This window comes from Aspergillus alliaceus (assembly GCF_009176365.1).
Source record: "Aspergillus alliaceus strain CBS 536.65 unplaced genomic scaffold BDW43scaffold_23, whole genome shotgun sequence".
Taxonomy (NCBI): Eukaryota; Fungi; Ascomycota; class Eurotiomycetes; order Eurotiales; family Aspergillaceae; genus Aspergillus; species Aspergillus alliaceus.
Genome location: NW_022474706.1, coordinates 46,867 through 73,372, shown reverse-complemented (window position 1 = coordinate 73,372; position 26,506 = coordinate 46,867). Strand labels below are relative to the sequence as shown.

General features: G+C 45.6%; 8 protein-coding genes across 8 annotated transcripts; 1 reads left to right on the top strand and 7 right to left on the bottom strand.

Moving 5' to 3' along the window:
- Window positions 1-134: 134 nt before the first annotated feature.
- On the bottom strand, window positions 135-1,170 carry BDW43DRAFT_300397 (Clavaminate synthase-like protein; the record flags this gene model as incomplete). The annotated part of the gene is made up of 2 exons (XM_032044887.1): window positions 135-988; window positions 1,089-1,170. 2 exons carry the CDS (start codon window positions 1,168-1,170, stop codon window positions 135-137), a joined length of 936 nt encoding a protein of 311 aa, XP_031900045.1.
- A 571-nt stretch (window positions 1,171-1,741) lies between these two features.
- On the bottom strand, window positions 1,742-3,093 carry BDW43DRAFT_300396 (uncharacterized protein; the record flags this gene model as incomplete). The annotated part of the gene is made up of 4 exons (XM_032044886.1): window positions 1,742-2,440; window positions 2,499-2,701; window positions 2,748-3,036; window positions 3,079-3,093. The coding sequence occupies 4 exons, from the start codon at window positions 3,091-3,093 to the stop codon at window positions 1,742-1,744; spliced, it is 1,206 nt and encodes a 401-aa protein (XP_031900044.1).
- Window positions 3,094-4,901: 1,808 nt separating this feature from the next.
- BDW43DRAFT_300395 (major facilitator superfamily domain-containing protein) lies at window positions 4,902-6,556 on the bottom strand (the record flags this gene model as incomplete). Its single annotated transcript, XM_032044885.1, has 3 exons — window positions 4,902-5,463; window positions 5,518-6,326; window positions 6,374-6,556. 3 exons carry the CDS (start codon window positions 6,554-6,556, stop codon window positions 4,902-4,904), a joined length of 1,554 nt encoding a protein of 517 aa, XP_031900043.1.
- Window positions 6,557-7,744: 1,188 nt separating this feature from the next.
- Window positions 7,745-10,484, bottom strand: BDW43DRAFT_276694 (Zn(II)2Cys6 transcription factor). The gene is made up of 5 exons (XM_032041979.1): window positions 9,570-10,484; window positions 9,336-9,511; window positions 8,986-9,284; window positions 8,722-8,933; window positions 7,745-8,655 (listed from the first exon to the last, which is right to left on the bottom strand). The coding sequence occupies exons 1-5, from the start codon at window positions 10,428-10,430 to the stop codon at window positions 8,104-8,106; spliced, it is 2,100 nt and encodes a 699-aa protein (XP_031900042.1). The 5' UTR covers window positions 10,431-10,484; the 3' UTR covers window positions 7,745-8,103.
- A 2,517-nt stretch (window positions 10,485-13,001) lies between these two features.
- Window positions 13,002-14,050, top strand: BDW43DRAFT_276689 (uncharacterized protein). Its single transcript, XM_032041978.1, has 2 exons — window positions 13,002-13,441; window positions 13,508-14,050. The coding sequence occupies exons 1-2, from the start codon at window positions 13,063-13,065 to the stop codon at window positions 13,918-13,920; spliced, it is 792 nt and encodes a 263-aa protein (XP_031900041.1). The 5' UTR covers window positions 13,002-13,062; the 3' UTR covers window positions 13,921-14,050.
- A 1,988-nt stretch (window positions 14,051-16,038) lies between these two features.
- On the bottom strand, window positions 16,039-18,011 carry zrfD (putative plasma membrane zinc ion transporter; the record flags this gene model as incomplete). Its single annotated transcript, XM_032047157.1, has 5 exons — window positions 16,039-16,297; window positions 16,354-16,453; window positions 16,514-17,398; window positions 17,457-17,660; window positions 17,747-18,011. The coding sequence occupies 5 exons, from the start codon at window positions 18,009-18,011 to the stop codon at window positions 16,039-16,041; spliced, it is 1,713 nt and encodes a 570-aa protein (XP_031900040.1).
- A 5,062-nt stretch (window positions 18,012-23,073) lies between these two features.
- On the bottom strand, window positions 23,074-24,118 carry BDW43DRAFT_89841 (uncharacterized protein). Its single transcript, XM_032050673.1, has 2 exons — window positions 23,896-24,118; window positions 23,074-23,837 (listed from the first exon to the last, which is right to left on the bottom strand). Exons 1-2 carry the CDS (start codon window positions 23,992-23,994, stop codon window positions 23,322-23,324), a joined length of 615 nt encoding a protein of 204 aa, XP_031900039.1. The 5' UTR covers window positions 23,995-24,118; the 3' UTR covers window positions 23,074-23,321.
- A 356-nt stretch (window positions 24,119-24,474) lies between these two features.
- On the bottom strand, window positions 24,475-25,189 carry BDW43DRAFT_311275 (uncharacterized protein; the record flags this gene model as incomplete). Its single annotated transcript, XM_032047156.1, has 3 exons — window positions 24,475-24,808; window positions 24,873-25,003; window positions 25,058-25,189. The coding sequence occupies 3 exons, from the start codon at window positions 25,187-25,189 to the stop codon at window positions 24,475-24,477; spliced, it is 597 nt and encodes a 198-aa protein (XP_031900038.1).
- Window positions 25,190-26,506: the final 1,317 nt, after the last annotated feature.

Sequence of the window (26,506 nt, the reverse complement as noted above, 5' to 3'; positions counted from 1 at the left end):
TCGGCCCTCCAAAGCTCATCCGTCCGCTCCAACGTCCGCCCCATCGTCTCTAGACAAAATTTTTTGGGTTTTTAAAAGGAACAGGGAGAGCCGAAAGGAGACAAAGGAGCAGGACCACGCAACACAAGAACGACCTACACATTCTGCCCGTAGCGCACAATAGGGCTTGACCCTATATGCGCAGGAGTCTGTAACATATCCTCACTAAACGGCCGAGAATCCCACCGGACACGGCGAAGATGACGATTTGGATCCTTTACTATATTTCGCGAATGTAACCACCGCCGATTATCCAGCAGTATGATAGACCCGCGAGGCATTGATTCACTTGTAAGGTGTATTATATCTGCCTCGATATCTTTGCTCGAGAGAACGCCTTGTAGCTCTCGATAGGCAGACTCCGCGCGAGTGGTCAAAGGGGAGATAATATCGGCTCGGAACCGTAACTGAACATGTCTTTGCTCTTCGGTCGTACTAAGGAGACACCCGACAATGTGTTTGTCGTTATCGTCTTTAGTAAATTCTGGGGGCACCGTGAAAGCGTACTCCGGATGGGTCAGGGAGATACGGGTGGTGGGTGATAGACGTGATAGCAGGTGCTCTGAGCGCAAGACTGAGAGTGTGCCGCCGCCATTGGTGTCTGGCTGCAGGACCTGCAGGGCAAAGTACCGGGGTGGTACACGATCATAACTACAGTCTGTGTGCCAAGGGAACTCGTCCATGGTTTCTGAACGAGCCTGATGACTGGAGGTTGTCTCTGGGCTGGGGCGAACATCCCAGAACCAGCCACGGGAAGAGCTGTGTGTTATAGGAAGCCCGTGTCCGTGGTTCTTGTGTAAGTGTAGAACTAACTGCTCAAGATACTTGCTCTTGTCATCGTCAAAAGCTAGGCTTATCTTGAGAACCCCGTTGTGTTCTAAGTGGTGGTGAACTCTACCAACATGGTGCGCGTTGTGTGAATCAGAAAGTGATCCGGCGTATAGGTTAGCTATACTGCCGAAAAAGTGCCTTCTTACATTCGGCCCTCAACGAGTATTAGCAAACGTTATTGCCAGCGGGGTCTGTATGTATGCATGGGATATACTCACGACTACAACTGATTCGGCCCGCGCGTATTAAACCAGCAGAAAATATTGTGCACGGAATGATAAATGACGTGGGAGTTGACATCTTATAGCTAGTTTTATATTCAAAAGGATGAAGCCAACAGGAAAGATACTGTAGGCAGCGGAACGGTGCTTCGAAAAAATGGGCTGAGCGTCCTGGACACAATCGGATCTTGCGTGAGGAGGGACGTTTCGCTGAAAAAGGTCGACCTAGATATACATCATTGGCCTATAAAGTCCGTTCGACGAACCGAGTACTGACCTCATACCCATAGTCTATTGCCAGATTCAACCGCATTAGGGTTTGAAAGGCCTTGGCGAATTGCCAAATCCGGAGTGATATGGTTGATTCAATTCAGTCCAAAGCCAAACTCCCCGGAATGCAACTGGAATGTGGGGCTTCCCTATGGCCTTTAACTCAAGTTGCCACGCCATAGTCTACATAGAAGGCATAATGGCCGGGAGCGGCGAAAACATATCTTGACACCGATTCCAATGCCATGGTAGCATCTGCGATAGCGGCATTCTGGGCTAACACTATTCGTTGACATCGCCATGCAGCATTCCTCCATAGCTTTCCAAAGGCTAACGATAAAAAAGTGACATAATTACAGCAATTTAGCAACGCACAAACCCTACACAGCCGCCGAGCCTAGTAACTCCTCATTCAAGACCTTCGCAACATGGTTTACATACTCAGTAATCTTTGTCGGCTCCTCATACCCATATACCCCATCATTAAAGCTGTAGACCAATCGCAACTGGTCTTTGAACGTAGACAAAAGCGATGCATCTATGCCCAAAACTACATCAAGAACAATTTTGTAGTCCTTCTCCGTCACAGTGTTACCGTTCGAGCGCTGTAGGTATTTCTCAATAACCCCCAAACTGCTCACACATGCATCTGTAGGAGCGGGAGCAGCCTCGGCCTTAGGCGTGCGGACCATACCTACCAGGAAGCGGTTATAGGCTCCAACGAGCTCGAGGACCTCGGGGCTACCTCTAACGCCATTTCTACACCTATGGTTCAGTGCCTGTGCAAGCTGAGAAAAATCTGCCGGTAGGTCGATTGTGAACGGGATAGTTGTAGGGTAGTTCGCCGCCGCGGACTTGTTATACGGCGCCGGGAGGTAGTCTCTTAGATTGAAGGAGTTTACTGTGGTGTAGCGCGGAGTGTTTGATAGTGGGTTGGCGTGTTTCATCAGACCAAGGCTGTATGCGGCATGTACAGAAGTTGCAACGGTTATCCCCTTTCCATTGCAAGCCTGGACGATAGCTGCCGTCATATCCGGAGATAATCGACACTTGATATTCTGGCACTGGCCGACTGGTGCCTTTTTGGCGCTGGGAGGCCATGCCGATGCCAGGTAGTCAGGTTAGGTATTCTATGACCATCGTCGTAGCCCTTTCAGTTTGCTCTGGAGTTGGGGGTTCGGGGTTTCCGAGCGCCTCAGGCAAAGGAACGGCCAGCCGTTGGTACCCGTCACCAAAGGTAACCTCCGATTTCGGCTGAACCAAGGCGCTGAAGAATTTATGCTTCAACATCAGAATACCTACACCGTCGATGGTGCAATGATGTGCACGGAGGACAAGCTCTGGAGTTGGGTATGTAGTAGAGCGTGGCTAGCTCGATTCGCTGACCGTTGCGTTGTAGTTCTTCTGCATCGGGGATATCGGTAACGATAAACGTAAACGTAGAATCAAGCCACTTCTGGAGCGCCGCTTCATCGGGTGTCTCATACACCTTCGTTTCGCCTTTAAGGGTTGTTGCAATGTCGGGCTCTTCGTACCGCATTTGTTTCCACGCATGCTCCAGGGCGGACTGTATGTCGGAAATAGTGAGTTCCACCACCACTTTTGAGTAGACAATATATTGTACATTGCTATCTGAGAGACTAAGAGAGGCATTTGCACGGGAAACGAGGTATTCCTCGAAGCCGGTTAGAGAGCGCGCCCATCAATTAGGAGTGACTTGGGACCAGGGCATTGTTGTAAGAGTAAACCTGGTGAAGTGAAAACCTTTTAGGTTGCTGTAAAGAAGATTTAATAGAGTACTGATTTAAAGAGGAGTTTGCGAGCTTATATCCTTGAAGCGACTGTAGCAAGATCCGGATATTGAGAATCGCTCCTAATCCTACAACATTTTAGCGTGTGCTTGTGTGGCCCATCGAGGACCTAGTACAGGATAAAGCCAATCATATGCATCCTGTTCAGGACAAGAATAAGTGGATCCTTTATACAGTACTAGGTAGCTAATCCTATTGCTCCAAGAACGTGGCGATGCCTAAGCACTGGCGGCTCAATACCGTTTAGCCCTATATAATGACAGTAACATGATATCAGGTAATCAAAACATTACTCCCCAACACGTGTCTACCTATACCACTAGCCCATCCTATATTTAGGCCTAGTAGCGGGGAATCCACATTCTCCTTCTTACTCAAACTTAGCGTGGGGGGAATTCCCCAACCAAGCGGTGGGTTGAGGGCCGGTCCACCAACTTCTATCATATCCGGGTTAACGGAGATGATTGGTAAAGCTTACGCTCTCGCTAAGAAATGCAACGTAGGGGGCGCCATTCTTGAAACCCCCGTAGAACTTCAATTCGGACATCTTTCCGATATGAGTTTAATTGGTGTGACAAATACAAAGAATTTAAAGTCATTGAACTATGCGGTACATTTAGCTCGAAGAGAGAGGAGCATACAAACCCCCGAGAGCCATTTCCACGCCTGGAAAAAACAGCTAAACTAACCACAATCCTTTATAGAAATTCCGTTTTGTGACACTGTGTGGTGCGGACCCAAATTTAGATAAGAAACGATTGCATAAGCCATCTATATCTACTGCTCGTCCATTTCGGTATTGTCCGTGTGCTGGATCTGCAACATGAAAAAGAGATTGAGTCTCCGAAATAGGAGATTTGCTGCCAGACTGAAGTGAGGAGAAAGGGGAGAAAGGTGGCTCTGAAGCTGAAGTTAGGATATAATAGCAGAGATTATATCTTCGTCCAAAAGGAAGGCGCGGTTATCATAGCGGTCCCAAGTGGTGCCTGATAGGCTTGAGCATCACTCATAACTATCGGACGAGCGAAGCATGCTTTTTGGGACAGATGACCCCATGATCATCAGTGTCAGCGATGGCTTTCGCATCTATGTGAGGTACCGGAATAGTGCATGCTTCTAAAGATCTTGGAGGAGCTTGGACCTGGCGGTGTCAATTCATTCTAGAAAAATCTAGATATGTTTGTGCCCATAGGGGATGATGGGACTACCCAAGTTTGGAATCAAATCTGTAGAAGATATCATATTTAAACTGTATCAGACGATCAGTAAACGAGATTCGATGGTACTGAAGGACTATCATGAAAACCTATCTAGGTGGGAATTAGGAGCGCTTTTATATGCGGCCTGTTTAGCAAAGTATTCATCATTCCGCTTGAATCCCTATTCGCTAGGCATATGTCAGCTGCCTGCGATACTAGGTAATATCATAGGCATATTTAATAAAGTCCGAGGAGAGTGCAGTTTGTAGTAAAATTCTGGAATAGGTGAACTGTCACAATTATAAGGTATTAATTCTTGTACACTGCCTCTTCCGCATCATCGAATGCGGGAAAGGATGGCCGGGGTTAAAGATGCGAGGTATAGCCCGTACCTGTAGTCTATATAGAATCTCCCTCTTGGGCTAGCAAAAGCGATACAAAGGATGCACAGCCCGTTGAAATCTGACAACAAATCCATACAGGATATTAAAGGACCTTACGCGAGTTTCCTAGAGCACAGGGAACACTAACTACGCCTCAGCATCTGCACGAGAAGCCTTCAACTGCCCCCTTTCCTCCACAGTAAGCTCACTTTCCGCCTTTCCAATCTTTATAAAACTCAAAAAAATCAAGGCGACAACAGCACATGCGACACCAAACCAAAACGCCGCCTTATAACTTCCCTTCAACCCCAGATAAGCAGTCTCAGACACCGTGAGGTCAGCGATCCCCAGAAAAAAGCTAATACCCAGAAACACAGTACTATTGATCACTGCACCAGCCACCCCTTGTCTATCCTTAGGCAAATTAGTAGTAATAAATATGTTGCTGACGCTGTACGCTATATCACATCCAACAGTTGTTCCAACCATTGCGGGGAAGACATAGGCCCAATAATTTGGATTTTCGGGAATACGCGCAAATAGCAGAACGGATACAAGGTAGCCGGCGCCGGATATCATTAGCAGGAGCTTTCCTGGGAGGAAGTGCAGGGTAAAACCCCCAACAGTGGCGAGGATCAGACCACCGGCAGCCATTGGGGCGAACCACACCGCTGTCGTCAGGGAGCTCTTGCCTATAACGTTTTCTATGCTAGAGAGATATTCAGTATGTGTTCTTATAGTAGGTTTTGGGTACGAGACTTACTAGAAGCTGACGTAGAAAAGATAGATCCCGAACACGCCGTATGAGAAGAGTAACGATACTATCAGCGGTGTCATGTATTTCACTTTGAACAAGTCAAATGGAAGTAACGGCGAGGTAGCTATCCAGCCCTCCACGTAGAATGCTGCACATAGAAGGATGATACCCAGGATGAAGGTGACGAGTATGTAGGGGTTTCGCCATCCGTTTGGGGCGTGGGCTCCATCCGTAATCGCGTACACTGTCAATAGCAAGCCTGGAATAATGGTTGAACATCCCCACCAGTCCATCTTTGACTGACTCGGTGATTTGGTAGATGGCAGAGATAGTATCGAGATGATCGACACGACGAACAGCATTATCGCGCCTGTCCAGAAGTACCATCTCCAAGAGAGATAGTGTCCACACACACCGCTAACACTGATGCCCGAGTAAAAGCCAATTGGTGAGAATGCTCCATACATACTAAACACCAAATTCTTACGAGGGCCAGGCCTGTATATTGTGCCGAGAAGCATGATCCCAGCAGGCAAGTATGCAGCAGGTCCCAATCCTTGTAGCGCCCGACACAATATCAGCATTATGTAGTTTCTACCACAGCCACCAATAAGGGACCACACGAAGAACCACAATAGCCCTGTATTGAATACGATGTGAGCACCGTATATATCAGCGAGGCGAGCAGATGGCAATAGCAGCGCGCCTGTGACTAAGGAGAAGACGCTTGCTGGCCATGTCTTCGCCTCCTGTGGCATGTCAAGTGCGCCCGTCAGAACCGGAAGGATCGTGTTGAAACCACTAATAAAGTACTCCTGTTTGGGTGAGACAAGCTCTTTCTCGCTTTCGAAGGGATTCTTACTGCCAGAAGCATTGAAGTGAGTAACGAGAAACAGAACCCAATTTCTATCAGGTTGTTGGCAAATATGGCTGGTCGCTGCCGCCCAAGCTGCTCGAGCTGAGTTTCATTCGAAATACCTTGCTGGTCACCCTCCCCTTGGTCATTATCACGGGCTTCCCTTTGGGAATCAAGTTTCATAGTCATCGAGAGCCTTATAGGTAAGCCGCACTCTGTTTGGCGATCTGATAGGATTGTCGCGAAGGGAAAGGACAATAAAGAAGTTTTTTGGTGGGAAGGGTCAAGGCTTCTCAGTTTACCCCCCTAGGTCCGTAATTGATTTCATACTTAGAATCCAAGCACTAGAAGATCCTGTTCGAGGCAGATATCTGTATGCATCTGGTGTTAGGGTCAAGGGCCCACCCTGGCGAGTCAGAATGAAGCTGCTATGCTTAGCAACCAATCCGCTTGCCGGCTCAGGCAACAAGCTTTCCAAGTGGGTCAATTTTGACCAAAGCAGAAGCCAAGATGTAACTTTAGCATTTCTCTAAATCACTATACGTAGAAATTTAATACTATCGTTGTGGAAACGTTGCAAATTTTTATGCGACTACACAGCGGTTCTAGTGGCCCTCATCTCGGCTTTCCATTTTCTCTGCTCATATCAGTTCTTTCTGAGCCGCCCATTTCTGGAGAACACGTTCCATCAAGGCAGAAACCCAGACACAACTACAGCAAACGAAGCCACGCTTTACCTATTCTACATAAAGGCCAAATCTCACCATCATTCTCAGTCTGAGCGCTTGCCGAGTACCGCCTATATGTCTCTCATTTCCCTGCTTTTATAGGACATGAGTGATCTCCCCCCAGATGATATCTATCTCACTGTAGGCTATGCCTTTAGGATCCCTCCACTAATTGATTAATGTACCAGGTATCACGCCCTAGGTTCATCCTTCACAAACTCAGTACCTTCTTGACCAATTCTACCTTCTTCTCGACATCACGGCACTCCTCATACCATCTGAAGTTGACAGCTATCCCTCTTTCGCCACAACCCTCCTCTAGATCATGTTCCGAGCAAGCGTGCTGTCGAATGTATCTTCCTCTTTCCCCAGCAACGAGGTTCCCGCATACGCAGCGCAACCAAGATAAATGAAGCATTTTTCTCCTCGTGCCCTCTAATCTCTCAATGTGTTAACACGAGCCAACAACGTTGAAGATGCTCCCACACACCTCACCCAAATCGCAAATCCACGCAGCGTACACTAAAAAGCTGTGTGCATATATGTCTACAGGAGCACTGCTAATTTTCCTTCCGGCCCAGAGAGAAGGGGTCATAGTGACTGGGATAACTCACTATTTATCATGTACCGATACCAGAAATACTTTATTCAAAGACACAGCTTAGCTGAATTTGCTTGCCGGCCCGGAACGTCATAGTCCAATCTATAGGCAGTGATGTCTGTGTCATTCAAGTCAATCGTAAAATGTTTTGCTTTTCTGATATTCCGAGACTGCGGTTGATCACATGCAAATGACTTAGAGATTGAATACGTCGGTTACCGGTTCTATGGGGAAATTGGTTTGGCTCAGCAATTGGCGTTAGGGAGTGGTTGAGTGACGCATTATGAAAGAGTATCAAGATTAGTACTTTTATGATGAACCACCACCCTTTTCAGAGATCAACATTAGAATAGTAACCGCAATCTCGCCCGCCAGATATTGAATACAATGCATTCTAACATGAGCAGTTATCCAGTCGGAGTCTCCACATGCGGATAAATGGAAAAGAACGTCTCCAGGTCCATCGTTGAAAAATCAAAGTCCCATCCCATATCAGACAAGGTGAGGTCCAACAGGTCCTCGCCGCTCCCAACACCACCACAGGGAGGGTTAAAGCCTGCCTGCAAGGAATTGTTCTGGAAGTCGGACAGGATTGGGAGACCATTTCCAGTTTGCAAGGGCTGCAGCGGTACTTCCGGTGAGGAGGGCTCCAGTATAGTTTGTGCTTGGGATGTTGGAATATCAGTGGAGTATAGCCGCACGGTGGAAAACTGCTCGTCCAGGATAGGGTTAAGCCCCTTGGGAGGGATCCACTCGTAAGAGGGGTTGAGCTTTTTGAGAACAGTTTGAATAGCTGCTATGGTGCTCTTGATGGGATCACCCGCTCTCATGGTTGCAAGACTGTGAAGAGCGGCATAGATCCAGGGAAGATGGGTGGAGGCAAGGTTTTTACCATGCATCAAGTCATAGATTATGGCGAATGAGGCGCTTCCTAGAAAATAGCCATGATAACGGAGTTCCTAGTATCTGGTTAGATTGATGACTACTTCGATACAGTAATTCTCTTCGCTGCCAGGATGACGTACTCTGACAAGCTCATTGGCAACAGCCGCTTCACTTAGAAACTGAATTGTTTTGCACGCGGCTCCAAGAGCTTTATTGCAGGCCTCGTTCAACCACGCGGGAGCTTCAGTTGGGCGATTGCCTCCATGTTGTGAGGGGCCCTTCATATCTTCCTGCCATCGGCCGCGGAAAATTAAAAACGGACGGAACGTTAAGAGAACAGTGTGATAGTAGACTATATAGTCAGTTACTGATCCTGCTGATAAGAATGATGGGAGGGAGCCTACTAGTCGTTAATATCGTCTGCTGTACGCCAAGAAGCCCTTGCTGAGGACATGTATCCAATCCAGCGCCAATAGCTTGTTGCATTTGTTGCTCATACGTTCTGTAATCATCTGTGATAGATCTAGCAAGTTTCCACATTTGCAGTAGCGAGTCATGGTGATGCCCGAACATCTCATCTGCTAGGCGAGCAATCACTTTGGCCACGTAAGTTAAAGCACGCAGGAAAGGATTCTCTGGAAGTTCAATACCGACATCCCTTAATGACAAGGAGCAGGGACGCCCTAGGTGAAAACAGAACCAGCTGGGGCAGGGTTAGGTTGGTCGGGTAAGATCAATGTGACTAGAGACGAACGTTTCGTAGAAATACAGAGCCCAAAACGTTGTCCTCCTCTCTTGGACACTATCTCTCAATTCTCCACCCTGGCGCGGCGCCTCTTTATGCAGCCCAGCTGACAAAGCCTTTCTTGACGCAGCACCCAAGTGAAGAAACGTTGAGTTAGGTCTACCTTGCTCGCTTTGATAATGGGCGTGCTAGGGATCGAGTCAGCATCTAAATAGCTGCACAATGGGACAAAGTAATACTTATCATGAGCAGTGATACTTGCACCGTTTCAACGTTCACAATTTCATCCAATGGGCCGCATATTGCTTTGACCCGGTCGTACAGGATATCGCCCCAGCGATAATGCTCGGTGCCCAAGGCACCCATAGCCAGGCCCAGCAGGAGCATACAGTGGCCCCAAGTGTCTGAACGAGCCCCAGGCGCAGGGCTATACAGATAGTCTAGCTCCCGTTCAAACGACTCTTTCGAGCGAAACGAGACCAATGTGTATAAGGACGACAAGAACCGTTGGAGGAAAACATTGGCTAGCTCACGAGATAGGAACATGATCGGAACATCCATTCCCTTCGAGCCTTTCACTGACTCCTGAGCCTCATCTGGAGTTCCAAAGAAGATGCGACGAAAGCTGAACATATCCAAACTTGCTTTCGCCTCTTCAACCTCGCCATGAGACTTTTCCAAGCCCAGCGTTTGATTAGAAACGAGATCTCTGTATATTTCGTGCATAAGGGCAAAATGTGATGTTGGTCCATAGTATAGTTGAACTCTGCATGATGGAGATTCCACATGTGTGGCTGAAACACTACTGTTGATAGTATAGTTCCCTGATGGGTTCCGCCGCGGCGGTAATCCGGGGGACTGCTGGCCAGCTCCATACTCAGAGCGCGTTGCCCCATCGGAATCAAATGCTTCACTCTCACGCATACCTCGGGGTTTCCTCTTGCGTTGTCGGATAACATCCCTATAGATACAGGGGGTGTTACGCAGTTGACAGGTTTTGCATGGATTGCTGCCATTGCATTTGATCTTCCTCTTCCTACACTCTTGGCATGCTTTGGATATCCGCCACCCCGATGACTGGGGGGTATGAGTAGCTTCGGCCATGAAAGAGGGGTGGGTGTGACAGCTGTTTTATACCTTCCTCGGCGGCTCAGTTAGACCATAGTGATTGCCATTATTACAATTGATTTTCATCTGTTTGCAATCCAATCGATAACGGATTTACTCCACGTGATTTAATCCGTAATTCCGAACCGCGTGTTCGGTGGAATGCCAAGACAGGTATTACGGCCGACTACAGCAGCCATGTTGGCATTACGCGTTTGTCTGCAAACATTCAAATTCTCTTTCGTAGTCGACGAGTGATTGAGCGGAATGCTGCCACAAAAAAGACAATACTCATATAAATAACTTCTCAGTAATACGTGTAAAACAAAGTTTTATTTTCCATTGAACAGCTTGTAAAGAATTTCCCTCCGGCGTGGCCTGGGCAGTTCTGAGTCTTTGGAATTTCCATCAAACGCTATAGGACCGTGGGGCAATGCATGATAGATGTGCAATCACCGGACATGCTTTGCCAAGAGAGTTATCCAATTACTTGTCCCAGGGACCCAAGGCATTGTGTACCTGCTGAACGAAGCAAAGGCCAGATCAGCGAGTAGCAAAATTCAGCCCCAGAAGGAAACAACCTGTTAGGTACTGCGGAACAAAAGAAAGTGAAAATGAGAAGGAAAGAAAGAAAGAGAAAGAAGGAAAGGTAAACAACCCCTTAGCAGAAATCATATCAGAATAAGACTATCGAGGGAAGGCTACGAAAAAGCAGAAGCATCAGAATGTACTCTGGTAACTATAACTAACTATTGCATATATAATGTTCGTAAGCTCCACCGGAAATCACACCTTTTATTAGGTAAAGATGAATTTCTGGTCTACATACACGCCCTACCTAATATATATCCACCCACAATGATATCAAAATTTAGTATGACCACCACCTGCCTCAATGACTGCACGGTACCTTTCAGGCATAGATTTCAGTAGGTCTCGCAGAAAATCAGCTGGAATAGCATCCTAGGCCTCTCTAAGGGCTATCCTAAGCTCGGATAGTGTCATATATTCAGGGAAATTTGCCTGAAGATAGTTCTCCATTCAACTCCATACCATTTCAATTAGATTGAGATCAGGAGAGAAAGACAGCTATCTACCTATATAGATTCACTCCTCTCAAGCTCTTGAATAGTAGACTGAGCACTATGGCCTGGAGCACCATCCTGTACTAGTTACAGACGAGGATAGTGATGGATATACTCTGTTATAAGAGGCACTATATGTTAAATATAGCTTTAAGCATTTATTGTACCCCATTCCTTCTCCCAGGGTACTACAGGGCCTTTACTAGTTCCATGGAATGAGCCCCAAAAAATCCATCCTATCTTACATGGGCGCCATTCAATAATATAGTCTTCATGGAGAACCCCATCCTTACAGCGAGTGGCCCATGTACGTGTATGGCGGCCTGGATTTACCAATGTTTCATCAGGCCATAGTATAGCCTCCCATTGACTAGAAGACCAGCTAAGATACTCCTGTACCCACAGGAGTCGTTTTTGCTTATTTTCGGAAGATAGTGGTGGTTTCCTTCAAGCAATATACCTTTGATAGCCTCTAGAAAGTAAGGCTGATCGGATTGCCTATTGAGAATAGCGTAGATCAAGATATAAGGCTAATTCTCTATAAGTTAGACATTTTGTATACCTTGATGAGGTGGTAAATCTAATAAGATGGCCAATTTCCTCATTCTTTATTGCCAACAGTCGACCAGATCTTTTAGAGAGGGTAGGGTGACCAGCTTGGTAGGATAGTTAGACCTGACATATAGAAACTCCTAGGTGTTTTATAATATCTTCATATTTTATATTTAGTGAGCGCAGAGTTAGGATTTGCAGGCGTTCATCTCTAGTTAGCTGAAAATGAGGAGGTGTAGAAGGAGGCATATTGCTATATAGACAGTATGGTAGAGAATTGATGTTGATGGTCATAGGCTATTAGATATCCATATATAATAAGGGCACGAAATTCATCTTATTTCTACGCAGCTCGGTGACCCACCATACCAGCGATACTTACTCAACATACCAGAGTATAATGGGTGAGACGAATACTGAAACTAAGCAGAAACTATGGAGAGAGAGAAGATCTAATAAAAGTCGGATTGCCATCTTGGCATCACGTTACGCATATCTGATTCGTTCATAGTAATCTTAATGTAATGCAATCCATCCTTGAACGGAACTTGGAATGATTTGCATCTTACAAATCAGAACGGATGCCGATTGCCGATTGATACAATATCTCTTTGTTGTAAGGCGAGCTGAAATAGGGAAGACTTCACATGAATTAAACAACAGCTCGACTTGAAATTGAGTTGGACCCAGTTGCGGGGGTTCTTATACATGCGCTAAGAGTCAACGCGCATCTATAATCCAGTTTTTTGTCTCAGATGTGACGCATGCCAGCCTCAGCTGACGAAGATTTCACATGAATCAAACGCTAGTTATATGTCTGCACGAAATATGAGTCACTAGCCTGACTTGAAAATCGGTTGGCCCCAATTGCGGGATTTTCATGCATGCCGCGAAGAGTCAACGTGCATCTATAACCTCGCACTGACTTTAGCGAACGTGCTATAAATTGGCATTTCCAGCGCACTCATAGCCGCAATGAAAAGAAGCTCGAAATGGATAAATGGACTACAGACTATCTCCAGAGCTGGCAGGCTGATTTCGGGAACGAGCCCGATGCCCCACACTCGCTACAGTTTCTTGAAGACTTACTGTCGGAATTGAAAGGACTTGCCCACACACAATCTGCCGAAACGACAGACTCCAGCTCTGAGACAGTTGCATTATCAATCATAGAGGCTATCAAGTCACGAAAGAACCCTGAAGGAGCGCTGATAGACTTCCAGGCTGTTCTGTTTGAGGCCGCCATATCCTCACCACTAGATCCAAGTGATCTTACAGAAGTAACGCGCTTGTTAGTAAATTGCCTTCCTTCACCTTTCAGAGAGGAGCTTAAATATCAAATCTGTGTGAACATACGGGAAAGATGGAACGGTATGTCAAAATAATTGGAACATCGAATAAAGATAAAGCAGCCTAACCGTTATTTTATACTGATAGGACCTGATAAACCCAGCCCTGGAAAAGAAATAGACCTGTGCATTGAGGAGTGGATTTCCTTGAACACTTTTGTTGCATATCTTACACGAGCGCATGCTGTGTCGCTTGAAGACTACGCATTACGAACTTTTAACAGAGCATTTGACTCAGAAACTTACCTTGAGCACGAAAGGATTTATCATGTCCCGGCAGCAGCAGCTTGGATAAGTATTTTAGGTACGGATATCTATCTTTGGTCGTCACAAAATGCTGGCAGTAATGGTTCGACCGGTTTTACATGGCCTAAATGGGATAAGTGGAAGCAAGGCTTTGAGATATCGTCGAAATCAGACAAATTGTCCTGTCAAACCAAGAAAAAAGCTGAAATGGCTTTGTATAAAATGAGAGAGCTAGAGACCGCAGCACTATCCTAGGGAGACGAGGGATAGGAAAGAATAGGCCTTGAAATAGTCTAACTCAGATTCTTACTTTTCGAATATAATGGAGCCTGATTTGTATGAAATCACCAAGATTTACTTTTTTGGGGTGGATAAAGGAGTCAGTCATTCTCTTATAGCAATCAGTTTCCAAAGGGGGATTATGGGATGGCTAGGTAAAGATAAACGCACTTGGAGGCAAAGTAGTGCCGTGGATTATAAACCGATTGTCCGATATGCGGAAGCGGGGCAGATCCTTATCGCAACCAAGGTGAAGGTCCTCGTTCGTCTATTCAGTTGCATCATTTACTGCTAGATCAGGTTTTTTCCTGTATCGTAGAAGATATTCTTGAATTTCTGCTACGGACCTATACGTGCATTCCTTTTCTATAGCGCCGCATAGAGATACAGCTTGTTCATTCTTACAGCCCAAGGACTGGACGTGTCCTTATATGCTTTGACGGCGAAAGGCAAACTGGCATTATTGGTACCTAAAAAATAGATCTGACTAGGTGCAGGTGTATAATAAATTACTTCAGTCTGTCCTGGTTCCTTTGTTCTGTCCAGAACTGTAGCGGATCGGTTTTGAAGAGTAGCTTGTCTTTCTTAGATAGGACTTTCCCCTCACCGTTCTCATCCCATTTATCATCGTTCCAATATGAGGCGAGGTAGGATTTTGTATCAGCGGTAGACTGTTGTGTTTGGTGCAAGTCGGGATAGTCCGAAGTCCAGTCGAGGATATCATTATATAAGTCTATATGCTACGGGATCTCAACTGATGTAGCAAGACATAAGAGAATTGACAAAATTGGTCCCAGAAAACTGGCACAGCGTACACCAAAAAGATCAAAGGTGTCCCAAAGGCAAGTATATAGGATGAGGCATCGATCGTAAAGATAAAAGTAAGATAGATAAGTAAACTATAACCGGGAATAAGAGCTTCAAGTGTAGCTGTGAGTGGCAATGAGATAGACACGATGCTTGATAAGTCTTTATCAAAAGCCATAGTGTGCAATATGAGAGTTTTGAGTTTAAACTTTGTATTGACTGATGAAGGAATAGAAATAGCACCCTTTTTTAGGCCAGCCAGTATAGCTTGCTATACTATTCTCGAAAAGCCAGCTCCAAGGTTAACAGGCTCTATGTATAGACATAGAATATTGAGCTTTCCCCCCACGGCGTGAGAAGGGCACTGTGCATTTGACATCGCATACCCTTAAGCAACTAAACATGTACACATATTGAATCTAGAATAAGTACTAGACAAGGATGGCCGTATAGCTTGCTAAGCCTCGATTGCAATTGACGAGTGCGATTTGAAGGTAGCATGGCTTGCTGTGGGACCGTCTTATAACGGTAGTCCGCCACGGAAATATGACCTTCGAGCCTCTCCATTTCCCCTATTAGTAAGTGGGTACATTCCTAGTTCTAGTAAGCAGCAGGCAGGGAACAGGCATCGTTTTCGGTGATCTCCAACAAAAACCGAGGCACAATGTGCTTGGTTCATTATCCCAGTACATAGTGTAGGAATTACCAACTAACCTCTTCCTTCGTTTTCAAGAGTGGTTCCGAGGTCCCCGATGAAGTGCGAAAAAGACAGTAGTGAATGGCTAAATGTGTGTGTAAAGCAGAGGCCATATAATCCGAAGAAATATGCTGGAGTGTATCCAAAGTACTTAAACATCTTCAGGAGCCTAAAACAGAATGATACCAGTAATGTTATTATTCCTTGTCCCCAGTACATATAGTGGGGGCTACCATTCCCACCTTCCGTCCCTTTGAGTGAATAGCACTTACAATGTTCGACTATCCTAGGCTGCTCATACCATTCAGAGAATGAATGAAGTATCTACTTTCCGCTGTCCTTCCGCACTAGAGTATATCTCTAAATTTCGATTTCTATTGGACCCGGTATGAGAATTGACCAATCAGCAGTCTAAATACAGTCTCCATCATATTCAATACTCTACTATTATCTACTACTATCTACCGGCACTTCTTTCGTATATACATCAAGAATGTACGTAGACCAGCTAAACACATCCGTCATTCGACTAGTAGCTCATGGACTCCTCACCGAGTCCACTCCTGATCACTCTGAACGTTACAGGTCCACTAGGCCCAAGCGCCCACCAAACTCATGCAGAAAGCTCCCATAAAGAGAATAATGCAAGCATAAACACGTCTCTTTCCACGAAGCACACGCCAACTCTCATCGCTGAGGAAGTCCTCTGACATCAACTCCACCAAAGAGGCGAAGATCAAAAGCCCTGCAGAGATGGCGTTCATTGTACCGACAAGGAGAAGGCCAACTTCCGAGTCGGGGCTGTAAAGGGTATGAGTTGCGAGGCCAATGGCTTGACCGATTGGGGTCCTATATACATTAGCCTCAATGAATTCCATAACCAACGAATGACAATGCAAACTCACGTGCATCCATAAGCCAGTGACATAAGCCACGGCTGCAGGGCTTTCTCGGGCCAATTCAAGGCAGCAATACGAGAACCCAGTGCGAGTCCTTCGAATGTCTCTGTAACCACATATCCACTTAGTATGATGCACCAAAGATAAGGCAGACAGGGTGACAAACGGTGAAAAACAATGGCAATCAAGAGAATCACAAACTCGCTGCCGATCGATACACTGAGCGACATCCCAATGAAGACACTATGGAAGAGAATTCCCATCTCCAGCAGCACAACCTGCATGACTTCCTTCCGATGCTTCTGATCTGGGCTCATGGTAATGACATCCTCGCTGCGCTCCACGTCTTCCGAAACAGGCTCGACCTTCGATTCTTGGCAACATTGAGGGACCTCTGGAGCGGAGGAAATGCGGCAGATGCGTTCCGGGTCTTCGCCCATTTGGTTGATAGCTCGGCTTATGCTAGAAGATCTACCGATCAAGGGACCCATATCGCGTAGGTGAGGCACGGGCTCTAAGCCGGCAGGCCGCTCCCTCTCATTGCTACCAGTCGAGCGACCAGCGATCTGGACGCTTTCGATGGGGGATTGCTTGTCTACACTGCCAGAGAGATATGGCGGAGGGTCCGAAACACGAGTTCCCCCGCGACAACAATGTCTGGCAGGGCTGAAGACCATCTCGATCACTGTCACTAGGAAGACTCCCGCGAGAGCAATGGCTCCCGGCATTTCAGGATAGTCCGTGGTCCAAAATTTGGACAGGCACGGATCGTTGAGCGACTGGAATGCGGTTGGGAGTAGATGCACGAACGCAGTGGCGATGAGGACGCCCGTACCGAAATGACTGACGAAGAACAAAAATGACGACGGGATGCGGAGACGGGGAAACCATATGGCAAGGACAGGAAAAGCACAAGCCAGTGTCGACACTGACAAGACGATGAACAATCCGCCGATGTGCAACGGAAGGTTATAGTCGCTGCCCCGGACACCGCCCTGCGCGCATGTTCCTCTTTTTTCGAAAGGTAGATCTCTTTCAATAGGCTCCATCGCTGGACTTAATTAGTGCCTGAGGTTGGGTAAAGCAGTCACGGAAACATTTTGCCTTACCCATGGAGGAGATGGGGGAGGAAGCCTTCGAGCCTTGCAGATATCGCCCAATACTCTCATGAGAAATCAGTGCTGACGTGAACAGAACTGACAAAAGCCATGAAGCCCAGCTCTTGAATGTATGAAGGGAATATTGACGGTTATTTTGACCATGACCAATTGGCCGACCAGCTTGAATGCTGGTCACTCGGTCAATGGGGCGTCCTGACGATATTCATCAGCATCGAGGTCTCCCACCGAGTACCCACCAGCCCAGTAAACACAGAAATATTAGAGAGTGAGAGTCATACCTGACTTAAAGGTCAGTGACGCCCCATTGTTCCCCGTTTTATTCTTCTCTGGATCAATGGTCGGCGAAGTCTCTCTCCCTGACTCATCCAGACACGATACTGACTGTTCGGGACTACAGCCATTCCCAGTCCCGTCCTTGTTCTCGCGAGCGTTCGAGATACCATTCAAGTCTTGGCGGGTGGTCAAATCCGGAGCAAGAAATGGCGGGTTCTGGTTCCACTCAGTGTGCAAGAGGGTGTCATCGGTGCGCGAGGGGCAATTCATTATGGGCAATGATACTGATCTCAGTGTGGATGAGTCTATGGGGAGTATCTGCTAAGACAGACTGTCCTCAATTTCGTGATTGAAGAATAGGACTGTGGCCTAAGGCCTTGGCATTTTCTTGGTTCCGGAAACGATCGCTATGCCATTCTCTTGGCGTTGGTCATGGAAACGGTCATCCGCAGATACGTTTTCGTCCCCCATTGGGGAAGCCATACGTTTCATGCTGTCCAAACCACCGTGCCTAGCTGTCAATTCAGATAAACAACGTGGGCTTGTTTCATAACCTTATCTTCTATCGTCCGTGTCTACAGATGAAAGACTCGGGTCCAGTTGTTCGTGTAGGGATCTGTCGGCCCGGATATCGGGGCATCCCGCAACCGTCGGCCCGACAGAGAATTTCAAACATGATAGCTAATCCATCATTACTCCGCAAGAGTAGAATAGAACAGAAGAAAATAGCGAGAAACAACATAGGCCTAAAAAAGAAGAGTACAATAAGGGCGCGACCGTTCTCTCGTTGTACGCCCTATAAGGCCAAATCGGTGGTTATCCACAGGACCCTGTCAACCCCACAGGCTATCAAACGGGAGGAACTTCGGAGAATATAAAGGGTCGGTAGCAGCAGATCGATCACATATTGAAGCGATGAGTTCGAGTCGTAGCGAGCCCCGTTTCTCTTACTCGTATGGTGTATATAATGTCAGAGGCCTATTGGAGCCTAAGGCAGCAACCACGTGACCTGACCACAACACCAAGGAATCTCTGTATGATAGATTTAGACCTTAAGACGATCAATCCCATTACACGTGAGCTACACCAGCTCCATCATTATATATTATACTGTCCTTTTGTTACAGAACTGGCTACATGTTAAATATCTTAAGAATAAAGATATATATATATAGAATAATTTCAGTCAGTTCTTTAATACCAAAACCTGAAGTCATTCCTCTTCTAAATTATCTTAGCAAGCTTATTGATTGTATTAATTAATGAAGTCCGGTTGATAGTACTGTCCTCCAGTACCAATAAGCGAGAAGTATCTATGAGGCAAACTATTAAGTTAAAGATATATTTAAGATCTAGAGATTATATTTAATTCTACGGCAAATATAAACATAAGCAGACTATAAGCAAGGCTAGATCGAAGCTATACCAGGTGATTCCAGACATGAAGTTAGGTTTCAAAGCTGTCCCAGTCATCAAACACCCTATCTTGTGTCACAGGTGACCTCTGGGTGCATCCAGAAGCTTAAACCGGCGCGTTATCAGCAAAAGTCTAGGATACAAAGCCGAAAGCTTTGTACTGCACTCTCATATATAAAGCTTATTCAGGATTCAGGAAGGATTCAGGTAGGTAGGTGGCTCGCAAGCACACTGTGACATCTTGCGCTCTTTTCTTTCCGTGTCGACTGCATAACATCTTTTTTGACCAGCGTTATTGGTCTTGAAGCTCTCGGCATCGCGAAAGGTGTCATTAGTTCCGGGACCAGCCACCCATCCGGCGAAGGTGCTTGGCAGCGTAGAGGAACATTATCAACCTCTCAGTTTATGAAGCTATGCAAGCCGCCGCCGAATATACCTAAAATGCCTAAAACGCCTAAATTTGACGATACACGCGTGAATGAGGCATACAAAGCTGCTCGTCTTCAAAAAAAAATTCTGAATATTGCAAAAATCGCGCGAGAATTTGGGTTCCCTATCGCACACTTCACAGCCGCGTTCACGATCAAAGAAAGCCTTATATAACTCAAATTCCTGCAAATAGAGTGCTTAATCAGTATCAAGAGGCTGCTCTGGTCTGTTGGATTACTAAAAAGGTGTGATATACACCTTTCTATAACCTTTAGGTTGCTTAATAAATGGGCCAATCTAGCCGTGAAGCGGGATAATCCTAAGATGTTAATGAATCGTGGGCATACCACTTTACTAAAAGGCTTCCTCCAGACCTAAAAATTAGTCCAGAGATTCAGATAATAAAGAAGAAAATATGTCTAGATGAATTAAGTATTGAATAGCTTTAATTCTGGTATAATTAGCTTAAAACTTGTTTAAAGGGGTCTCTGATTATCTTTTATATAACTTCAATGAATGCGGATCTTAGCCAAGTAATAGAAAGGCACAAAAATGTGCTTAGTACAAAGGGAAGAAAAGTTCATGATCTTCCTATAGCAGGGATTTTAGAGAATATAACTGCGCTTGAATATATTGCTGCAGACAGTTAGATTATGACATCTCCTTTTATTTTTAAAGGCAAGCAATTTATGGAGGCCTGGTATGATAAAAAGCTCCTGAATTTCCACACCGCGGTCTCTGAAAAGGGCTATATAAATGATAAACTTATAATTAAATGGCTTAGAAGTTTCATAAAGAGACCAAAGATTATATAAAAAAGGCGAAAAATGCATGCTTATCTTTAATGGTTATTCTGCTCATAATTGAAGGAGTTGTCATGAAGGTGAAGTCATGGAAAGCCTTGGATTGGACCACTGTGCTGCAAATCGACGCATTAGCAACCACGGATAGCAGTGGAATGATTGTTTTACTGGCGTGTTCAGCTAAGCTTTCGTCTTGTTTGTCGTGGTACCTAATGTACAGTGTATCGCTCAGCAACCACATCCGAATGCACTAAGATTCTATTGTTGGTCCAGGCAGGGTAATTAGTTGGCTCTCGAAAATTTGTAAGTCAAATTAATCCTGACAGGAAGGGTAGAGAAGGATACACTAAGCCAGTCTGGCAGATTCGTGATTCGTACCGTTCTCCTAGGTTCCCGGTGCTAGGACATACAATATGTACTGTAACAGAAAGGATCATAATCCCATGTGGATGTATGTGTCAATTACAGGTTCAGCTCTATATACTGTGAGGTAATACGGCGGCTGTTTGCCATCTCCAAACTTTCAAGAGCGCCACTCAGCTGCGTCTCTAATCAAGGGTCCATGACGTATTATGGCGGAGATCTACCCTACATCTCTGTCAGCGGAACGACGATGGGGAGGTGTTAGCTGCACATGGAAAAGAGAACGGTTTAAATGTTGTCTCACGACATACTCATTTCGAGAATGCCACCAGGGAAGAAACAGTTAACTAGATGTGGAGGTCTGCCGTACAAGGGATTTGGGTCAAGAAAGATATGAAAAAAGCAGACAGACCTTGTCACTGCACGAAAGAGCGAGGGCACAAGGACAATAACGTTTCAAAACTCTCTCCAGTGCTCAGGCGTGATACCCCTTGTATTAAGATCATGGTTTCAAGTGAGATTTGACTGCATTTGCTGGATACCCCGCAAATTGCATCATTCCTAACCCGTTGCTTTCCTCTCTTTGGACTCTCCTTTCTCTCCCTCCCCAAGCCAGAAAGTGTTAGATCCTCGACAGCTTTGTCTCTGAGCCACCATGGCACCACCGATCCCAGGCCAAGTGTATAGTATATCTACCGAGATTGGAACTAATCTATACATGGACCTGACAGAGGACAAAGTGTGGGGCAAACCCAGCTGGCGAAAGAATGACCCAACAAAACTATATCTTAGCTAAGGACTGTTTTAACAAGCTCACAGAAAGGGAGATTCAAACTGGATTCACAGAAATGGTTGGTACAGCAGGTTAGGAACGAATATTATTTTGAAATCAGGCGGTCACTGCGCGCACAGTCCTGCATCCTCAGTCCTCAAGGTATGTTCCATCACTATCTTCACACAATTTCCTCTTTCTAGGCTAGCACGCGGTCGAATATCATGCCAATCTGTTTCTCTATAGTTGATGCCATCGACAGACAGCTGTTCACTTCAAACATTTGTTCCAGAGAAAATCAGATCCTGATATGGAAGCTCTACGAGTATGAAGATGGATATTTTCGGTATGCAAATGCCAAATAAAGAGTGCCTCCTACCGAATGAAGATACAAGATTCAGAATTATTGTGCTGGGACCAACCACCCATTCGGCGAAATGGGTGGTTGGCAGCGTAGAGAAATTTGCACCATAGAAGAATAAAAATGAAGCAATTCGCATTTCAACTCCTAGAACCTATAGAATCCATAATAAAAAGGCGATTACTCGATTCCTCTACCATTTCACTATACAAAGCAGGATTTTGATTTTCTACAAGAGGCGCGGGTGGGAGATGATCATATACCTCTTTATATATCTTATCTGCACTCCTCTTCAATTTTGACTTCTCTTTAGCCCTCCTATCTACAATAGAGTATATCCTGTACAGTCAGTATACCATTGCTTCCTCGGCGTTGAATCTCTCACTTTAGTAGATCTCTGGTGGCGGGATGCCTGAGCCGCTTCAATTCGCTCTAGAGTAGAGTTTATTACCGTGAGTTGCTCAGATTATAATTCCTGTTAATGAAATAGGCGTTCTAAGCAGTGCTCAACCTGCAGAGAGATCTCTGAATTATTTAGTAAATTATATAGCTTCTCTTGATTCTTTTTAACCTGTAGAGAGGTCTTTAGGGCGTGTTTTCAATACTTTAAGAAGAGGATTTAGCGAAGGTGTAGTCTCTCCATATATACATAGATTAGGCACGGAGATCTCTGGCACGGAGGGTATAGTATTCTGAATAGCTTTAATTATAGAGGATCTATCTAGATAGTAGATACCGCACTCTTTAAAGGAGTTATGGATATCTACTGATTAAAGATCTTCTTGTGTACGGCAATAATATCATATAGAAGATTCACTTTATCTCCCAGGATCCTGGTTCACTGCGTGATGAGATTATTCGCAGTACAAAAATGCATTTTGTATATAAGAAAGAGCTTTCTATCGAGCGGTTGATATAGATAAGTTATATAAGATCTAAAACAGAAAAGAAGGATTGTGTAAGTATTGTAGAGTTACGGAAATTCTATCTTTAATTGACTCATCTGCAGGGCAGTTGGGTTTTGATTAGGCTGGGTCCGCTGGCATTCAAGACCTGGTGGTATTGGTGAGTAGAAGCTAGCAAGGAGGACTTTTGCTTTCTCTGCATCTCCTTCCGATTTTGCTTCATCCACTCTAGATTGGAGTGGTGGTATCGGCTTTCTATGAGTCCTCTCTTTGGTATATTGTGCCGCCGTCCAGATTTTTTCTGTCTGGTCCGGGAACTCTACCCAGTGTTTGCGTTTCTGGTCTCGAATAGCGGTGTGGAATTGGTGGCAGAGCTTCTTACCTCTTTCCTCCATACCTGGGTCAAAAGATAGGGTCTAATTAAATTAATGTGACATAGTTATAGCGGTGCCAAGAACATGAAACCTCCGAATCCTCCAAACGGACTAAAGCAGTATTATTCACCTTCACTGTAACCCCAAAATGTGTGCTTTAACGACCGCCCAAGCTTCCCAAGATTTTAGAGAATATACCTTCTCCACTAGATTCTATTTTCTCAGGAAGTCGGTGACAAGAGAACTCCTTCCATTCCCAGAACTTCAATGCATCTGGAGCTCCATCAGGGTTCTTCCACTCTTCCCGCGGAGGATATGGTGACTTGTCAAACGTGATGCGACGTGCAAACCTCGGAGCACATTTGACGTGCTCTCTAGCGTCAAAGGCCGAGAGAAACTGACCGACCTCTAGTTTGATTGCATATTGTTTCGGTAGGAAAGCAGCATCCGTTAGCAGCTCCTCATTTATGATACGCTTCTGCATATCTACGTCTCCCAGTCTTGGAATCCGACGCTTTGTAAGCGTTATCTCAATGGTACACTGAGAGAGGAGAGATGGGTGCTTGGGAGTATTGCTGGCTAGGTCGATGCGCTGCTCGAGACACTCTGCGTCCTGGGGTTTCCAGTCAAACTCTGCTGCAATCCACACGTTCAGTTCAGCGCGACATATTAACTGTTGAGATGTGACTTAGTCAATATTATTTGCGAGTGGGATTATTAAATATACGAACAGTGCCTGTGCCGTCCTTGTTGAATGTAATCTGGTTGGCGTCGTCTGAGTCCCACGACCAGCTCTCCCCGGTCAGGACAGACAACAGTGTATCGCTCATGATAATATTTTGGTCGTGAAGATAGGGTTGTGGTTTTGATCTAACATGCGTTGGAAATTTCTGTTTGCGGGAAATATAAAGGTTATGTAGCAAGTGACCACTCTGTCCTCAACTAACACGAAGCGTAGCACCAACAAGGTGGCTATAGTTTTGCCCTAATTTTCCAAGGGCGGGGCTTATTTTAGGCTGCCGATCGGAACGATATTAGTGCATTCAGCTAAATACGAAAAGAAGGGAAATTGACGTCTGTATTACTCAACACGAATCATAGACCACATCTTACACGACGAAACACTAGTCGAAGCCAAAATAAAAATAGAAATAAAATAAAATAAAATAAAGAAAAAAAAATGAAATTTACAGACAATCCTTGCTGTACCTCCTGAGCTGAGAACACCCCAATATCCACCATTGAGCCTATGTCCTCGTCGGCATCCTATCCAGCTAGTTACATTTCGTTTTATAGCATCAATAACCAGCTCATTGATGGTTGACAAAACCCGGCCAATGGGCGTAGTCAATGGGATCCCGCGGAGCAGGCAAAGTGGTCGGCGGCCGCACACATTCGACAGAGATATCCAACGGACCGCGGTCACCCTTCTTTGCACCGAGCAAGCCAGGAGGAATCGCCATTTGGAGCACATGATCCTGAGAACCATCAATCTCACTCAGGCGCAGAGTCTTAGCAGGATCGACTTTGTGCTGTTTGATATAGGCATCAATAACCTTGTCCTTCTTGAACCAATCCGCCCTCGGGATCCAGGCTTTAGCGGTTTTGTCGAGTGCGGCTTTGTCCGCTTGGATGACGCAGTACCTGTGAGGATGTAAGATCACCTGCGGGGAGAGCTTTTGCTTTTGCATCTGGGGACAGTACTAACCACTCCTGGGGGTTGGCCGGCCATCCGTCGCGGGTTTGGCTGGTATAAACTGCTTGGCCCAGCTGAGCTCCATTCACCTTTCTTGTCAGCGTAAGCGTATTGCCTGCTGCCGCATACTCTCTGGCTTGAGCCTGCAGGCCAATTAGTATTGTGATTAACAATACGAAAGCTTGAAAGATACGTACTTCGCTGACTCTTCTGAAGCCGATGGGGACATGCGCGCCACGCTTGTCAAGGTCTACCTCAACGGGCGAGCCTACCGCGCAGCCCGTCAAGGCCAAGGCCACAGCCAGAAGTTTAGCACTGGAAAACAGCATTGTGCTGGGACGAGGAAGCTAATAGACACCGAAGATTCGTGAATGAGATGATTGGAGATAGTTTTTGATGATAGTCGAGACATCTCGGTGCTCTTATACCCTGAGAATTCCTTTTCTCTTGATTTTCATCAGCATGTCTCAATGAGCGTGTTTCGGCGATGATGTTACATCTCAGGGGTGATAATGCTAGAGGCTAGACCCACGAAGCGAAGGATACGAGGAAAGGTTTCAGCCGACATACTACTAACACATCGCATGTACCCTGCACTACATGGGCTGAGTTTAGTTTTTAGATCGACATAGATCGCTCTCTCTGTAGAGGAACATACTCTCACAATGCATGAAAGTTCTCAAAAAGATCACTGGGTCCTTCTATAAATCATATATTCTGCCTTACAGCTTATTATACATGAATTGCAGATGCATCTATTGAATTCTTTAATACGAAACAGATATCAATGTGTCCCTTACTTTACCAGAATGCTGAAGAATTTTTTCTTGGGTTATCTCTGTGGCCCCCAACCTTAAACCCCTATTCCCAATCCACTGCGGGTCTGGAGTTTGATCCTGACATCCAGGCCACGGAAATTTGGAGGCCACGACTCACACTCACAAGACACCGTGATGGCCTGACGAGCGGAACCCCCCTGCATGCCGAAACTTTACATTACTCTGTATGGATTTTAACACGGTATTAAAATCAAAGTCATTTGTCATAGTATGCGAACCGAGATAACTCAATGTGTTGTAGAAGCTATTCGGAACTAGCTTTAAACTAGTATAACTAATATATCGGAAGAAATCAGAAATAAAAAAGACAACTAGTTACTGGGTGTAAACGTATTGCAAAGCAGGGTTAAATTGTTATTTGAGGTCCTGGTTAAATCGCATCACTTCCACATAAAGAACATAGTGGGGTCTAGTGAGGTTTAGTTATAGTCCTAGTGACCTGTGCCCTGGAAGGATAGTAGGCTCGGGAGCTTGCCGATAAACTTAGGTTCGGGAGGGTGCCGATACCCTTGGCTCGGCAGCTGCCGAGGATAGCAAGCCCATGCCACAGTCAATTCAACAAGCTGGCTTTTTTTTGGCTGAGAAATGATCACTTAATTTTTTGTATATCTGAGATGCGGACGGCTGGACCTACACTGTTGGTGTGCTAAATAAACTCAAAAGTCTAGGAAAATAATTGGCACTGTTACACGTTCTGGGCCCTCTGATTCAATGTCCTCGCATGGTGACGCTTTATATGTATCAACTTGAATGTAGTATGAGACTTGATTGAAATAGTATTCGCTTTACATTGCGTATTTGAGTAGT